The sequence below is a fragment of the Diadema setosum genome, chromosome 17, assembly GCF_964275005.1.
Source record: "Diadema setosum chromosome 17, eeDiaSeto1, whole genome shotgun sequence".
Lineage (NCBI taxonomy): Eukaryota > Metazoa > Echinodermata > Echinoidea > Diadematoida > Diadematidae > Diadema > Diadema setosum.
The window spans coordinates 28,962,883-28,968,882 of NC_092701.1; the positions used below are offsets into that span (position 1 = coordinate 28,962,883).

General features: G+C 42.8%; 1 protein-coding gene across 2 annotated transcripts in view; it reads right to left on the bottom strand.

The window, feature by feature from the left end:
- The window catches only part of LOC140240977 (uncharacterized), a 142,902-nt gene extending 137,193 nt beyond the window's left edge, over window positions 1-5,709 (bottom strand). For both annotated transcript variants that reach the window (XM_072320752.1, XM_072320751.1), the window contains exon 1: window positions 5,103-5,709. In XM_072320752.1, coding sequence (XP_072176853.1) covers window positions 5,103-5,217 — 115 coding nt within the window. In that variant the 5' untranslated portion in view covers window positions 5,218-5,709. The remainder of the gene's footprint in view (window positions 1-5,102) is intronic.
- Between the last annotated feature and the right edge of the window lie 291 nt (window positions 5,710-6,000).

A 6,000-nucleotide genomic window follows, 5' to 3' on the forward strand; every position in this document is an offset into this window, starting at 1 on the left:
CAAGAATTTTGAAGGTCCTGAAAGTACGCTAGGTTGACACATGCATACTTTGTACACTGAACGTTCTTGTCAGTTCGCGTCCAGGACCCCTCTCTTCGCATATCAAAACACTGACGGATAGAGTGTGACAAAATAACCACGCTAGCTGTTCCTCGGAATACATGTAGTCCCTTAAACTGCTTTTTGAGTAGCCAAACATTAGCTGTCAACAAGTCCTTCGAACTGCGTTTTTGAATAGCCAAGCATTACCTGTAAACAAGTCCCTAATCATCTATAAAGTCAGCGGAGTGAAGAAGAGCTGCCACGTTTATCCCTTATCAAACAGTTGGTTCGAGACATGTACGGTATCGAGTCCAAGGTTGACGAATTACTCACTGACAAGAAACAGTCCGATAAAAAATTCATGTCGTCCTGATAGATTATCATCGATCTTCATCAAATTTCCCATGTCACTTCCACACTCTCGTCACATTACGTAATCACCCACTAGTCGCGCGTTTGGGGGCAAAAACGCTGACTACCGTAATCATTTGTGCCTTCAGGTTTATGTTCAGTCCGTCACTGTTTTTCTCTCTTTTTATTCTCACCAAGTGCATGCCTGCTGCGGGAAGCACACATCTTTGCTGTTGAAATTGGGTCGTTAACATACCTCACTAAATTTAGCGAGGCACAACAAGGTCACCCCACGGTCATTTCTTTTTTCTTCTTCTTCTCGTGGTGGCGTTCTGACCGGAAGCTGTGCGTTTGTTACTTGGTCGTATGTTCCCTCGTATGTATACCTTTCGTTCCTGCCTTTTTCTTCTTTTTTATAGCCACACAAAAGTTAAAAGGTCCCTTTTAGGTCACGACCCTTATCAAAGGTAACTGCTCAAGAGAATTATCTTTACATGGATATGTAATAGTTTTGATAATGATTGGATTAGTAAGCTATCCTTTCGGATTCTATTTCTACAAACGAATTCTACATTTCAAAATGATACGAAATTTGACATGATCAAGTTCTGTTACATCATTCTGAGACATTAATTTAACTTTATTACTGATCTTTAGGCAGAGTTTGAACTCGAGAAACATTTCTGACACAGCGCGCGCAAGGAGCTGGAGGGAACGGCGTTGGTTGTGCTAAGTGCTGGATTACACGCAACGAACGAAAAGGAGGAAGGTATCTTATAGCAGGGTGAAGCTTACTTCTCCCAGTTCTCCTTCCTCGTGTCCCATAAGTAATTCCCCGATAAATTGAACAGGACAGAGTGCAAGGATTGCATCTTTCTGCACGGAGCCTTCCACTGCGGAGAGTATTCTAATCTTCGGGGCTGTTATCCTCTAGCGGACACGCGGCCTTTTTTCCCCACTCCATCCCAAACTCGTACAGGCTGCATGGCGCAGCCCCTAGAATGGGAACTGTCTCTTTAACATGACAGAGCGCCCAAAAACTCTCAATTACGAGTCATGCTGCGAGAGACTGCGGATGCAAGCCGGTGCAACAGTTGAGCACATGCAAGAAAAAAGAGACAGGGGCAACATTCTTCAGCAATGCACGGGTGGCCAATCAGCGACCAGGACAATCCGGAGACGCCCGACAACGTGGCAAGACATAATCGCAAGAAGCTCCCCGCAATCTCGCCATCTTTGGTAGTAATGACCGTCGCAAACTTGATGAATGATTTATGGAAGGTATGGATCACAGCTGGCATTAGGTTGTATACACAACGCTAAAATGGCGACATCAAAAACTTTTGGCGCTGACAGAGCAAACATAAATAAGAACGACAGTCCCCCCCCCCCCCATAAAAAAAAGGACTTTTGAGGTCATTAGCTCCCTCAGCCCCCTTACAATTTTATATAACCAGATGGTTGGTGATCACGAATACTTGAGTGGGTAAGCCTTTGTGAAAGTAGAAATGAACAATATAATTATCTCTCTTCACTCAAAGAGCATGAAATTGAGGTATATATGAAAGCTCATAATCTAAAATCGTCATTAAGAACAGGTATATAACTAAATGCTTACAGTAGAGAGTTGCAAAATGCAAAAGGCTCACCATTGACAGTATTATGCGAAGAAAAAAGATGAAGTAAAATAACTGCATAACACACTTTCATTGCGCCAACGACGACTGATATTGCATTTTTGAATAGTTATCCTCAACGCGTTTTGGTGAAAATTTGTGCTTCGACAAAGTGCTACCTATGAAAAAAAAAAAAGATCTCGCAAAGGAAGACTGATACCAGTTGTGGCTCCATAGTGTCGTGGAATCGCGTTTATAACTTCCGGTCATTGGCAAGAGTAATTAGTTAGCCACGTTTGCGGCTGCAAAGTCTCAGTAGAATCATGGACCTACAACGATGTAGGTCCATGGTAGAATCACAAAAGCAGCTCTACAAATTTTATATCAATGATAACCAATCATTTCAAGCGACACAATCGGGAGAGCTTCGTTAGAAGGTTAGGAAACGGAAAAGTGCACACTGGTTCGAAAGAGAGATGTCGTGGGCAGTCGGAAGTAATCACTGTCCGATAAAACGGTTAAAATACTTTCTCTTCTTAGATCATGCATCACGCCTCCTTCATGACAAACCCATCCATCAACCCCAGTCTTTTCGCTCAAATGCTTGAGTGTAAACGTTCAACATGAATGACAGGATGATTGGTTAAATGGATTGTACAATTTTGGTTGAGATTGGGGATTCAGCTTTTAAATTTTTGCGAGATAACCAGAAACCACTCATTAAACATTAAAGAGTAAACAATACCAAGAAGAATTCAAAGTTTATTTGAAGAAAATTGGTTTTGAAATGGCTGAGGTAAAACAAAACAAAATAAAATTAAGCGATCCTGATAAAAGGTGAGTCCCACCTTTTATTAGGATTGCTTTGTTTTGGATATCTCAGCCATTTCAAAACCGATGTTCTTCAAATAAACTTTCAATTCCTCTTCATAATATGCTCTGTTATATTTCGTGCGGTTTCTCATTATCTCATACACTCATCATAAAAAAAAAAACGTTGGAAACCAAAAAAAAAAAAAACCCAAAAAACCCTCTCTCAACTGGAATTGTGTCATCCCTTTAACTGGGCTTCTCAATGGTTCGGATGCGGCGCAGATTCATACAACATAGTAATTCATGGGACATACGTTGTACGTTGTACAGCATCGCAAAGCCTGACTCTTTTCGGAAAAGTGTAGATTTTGTCGGTCGGTCTCTGATTCTATAGAAATTTCGGCAAATTGGTTTTGTGGACAACATTGAAAATTAAACTAATGATGAAAATACTTGAATCAAAATATGGTAATGAAACTTTGAAAGTGTCCTCTCCAAAGCTATAACAGGAAGTCATGTTAAGTTGAGGAATGACAACAAACAAGTCTTGTATATTCATTTAATACGATAGATAACATTATCGGTGTCGAAATTGGTCTGAGCATATTATGGCATGACATCCTCCAGAAGTTTCTCTCTCCAAACATAAGAGTGTGTGTGTGTGTGTGTGTGTGTGTGTGTGTGTGTGTGTGTGTTTGTTTGCCTTCTAGGCCTGGGGGTATCAATATTTCTCAAACTCCTTCAAGCACGCCGACAAACACGGGGAATTATAAGGGTAATAGATAATTGCAAAAGTATCCCCTTTTAATAGCTTGGAGGTTACCTATTCTCAAGCTCTTTGAAAAAAAAGTTAATATTCAGGCTTTAAAGTTTGATAACAACTATAAACCGCTCTAACTGGTCCATGGATTCCTGATATCATAGGGTACATGATATACCAATGAAATATCTCTTCTTTATTATGTCACTCTTTAATGCTATTAATGGTATGGATATTGATGCAAATCGAAGATAGAGCTTGTCCGATTCAAGTAAGACAGAGTGCCATTTTCGTGACCTGGAAGACTGCTGTTCGTGTGTATTTCACCTCCCTTTATCCTTAGGGAGCAAAACAAGTTGAGAGATCGAGATGGGTTAATTTCTTGGAAAACTACAGAGAGTGATGGTGAAAAGATGTCCGACACTGGTTCTAACTTAAACTTCATTCATGAGTGACGACTTTCCCACCAGATTATGAACCCAGAACTAATTTCGGAACATCTTCGAAATAAGAGGGGTGGGGGACGATGCGGCCCTTCTGTTTTGTTGTTGTTTCTGTCAGCATCCTCGCTGTCTCTCTTTCCCTTCTACATGATGCAGCACCCTGGTATTGCGTCGACATATGTTTCTGATAAGCGTTTCACCAACCCACCTTCCAGTCCACTCACTCGCTAGCTGCCATCCCACATTTCATCAGAAAGCATGTTTACAAAGGGCGTCGGCTGTTTGCGACTACTGGACCCTCGGTGCTGATGCCTGTGTAGATGGACAGACAGCGGTAACAAGACACAAACGGACGGCAAAAGCTTTCTGTGATTGTGTGCCGTCCACTCTAATAACAAAACCAAAAAGGATCCGCGTCCTCACAAACTTCTCTCTCTGACCTAAATTTTCCACACGCTCACACTCACTTCAGGCAAATTTCTAAATTGACTGACTTTTGAACTTATGAAGAATGGAATTGAACGGTTGAGACAAAATTTTGAGTGTCATTATCACTTAGGCAGCCTATCACTTATCATCCACTCCTCTAACACAAGCGATCACAACAACCTACATTCGGGAACAAACTAAACGGCCAAAAGGAACTAGCGCGCAGAGTTCCGTGTGTATTGTCAAAAGAGCATTACAGCAGCATTTGTCTCGACACCAATACGCGCATCCTTTTCGGGTTTCCCCACTTTTCCCTTCGAATGAAGATGTTTTTATCACAAAGTTACCATCATCGTTTGACTTCACGCGAGGTACCCCTGACCCTTACCAGACCCTGCCTAGACATGTAAGCCTGCAGTGTGCACGGCTTCGCCTGCTGATTTAGCTGGTGAGCGTACGCATGAAAAAACTGATGACGCGGCGAACAAATAGACCGATGACTTCCCGCTTGCGTTATTAGGGTTATCACCTCAGGACGTTTATATCCACCCAGATTATTCCACGCCTATACCATTGACTGCTGATTTACAACAGCAACCTCGATGGGAAATAAAATGATGTTATGAATGTGAAGTTAATCAAGCTTACCTGCAGGTAATGTGACTTGTCTACATAATGCTATCGTCGATAGGAATAGGACGATAGCTACTCGAATGTTCAATTCCTTCAATAAATGTAGGCTGAAGCCTATAGTCCGATCCATGGCTGGCGTCTTGGCGGCGGTCCAAACTATGATCAAGCTACGACATGAGGAGAGAGTTGGAATTAGGCCCCTAATTGACCCAAGAGTTCAATGGCCACTTGGAAAGGCACCGACGAAGAGCATGTATCGGGATAGTTCCAATTAATCTATGGGTAATCTCTCCGAACAAGTCAGATGACAGTTTCTGAAACGAGAGATGGTCCGGGCGAAATGCCTCCGAAATAAAACTGCACACAACCCGTGCGTGATTGTGGCAAGGTTTCGGACTGCAATGCCCCGAAGTTTTCTGCCGACGGGAGGGCCCACGCCAAGAGAAAAATCTGCCGCTGAATTTATACACACTCGTACACATACACAGATTTCTCTAGTCGTCGGGGGCAGTTGTTGGCGAAGTTGGGAGAGGGGCTGGCCTGATCGTACCACCACACCTGCGCGCGGAGATTACGAGCTAACCTGGTTCCGTTGGGATGAACATCCAGCACTCGACCCGGTCCTGTCTCTCGTCAGCGTAAGCTGTCGAACAGAGAGCGTTCGCAAGGGTATGCCACCAACTTTTTCGCACAACTCCGATCAACCTTGCGCTTTGGCGCTGGGACAGCTCAGCGATTCATGAAACAGGATGTGAAAAAGCGCGGACTAGTCGAACTCTTGACAGGGGGAATTTCACTTCACAACTGGAGGGACCGGAGTGAAAGTGAAATATACCTTCACCCTAGAACAATTCTACATTTCCATTCAAATCTGAATTTTGTCTCTCTCTAGCACATGATTTAGCAAGCTTTA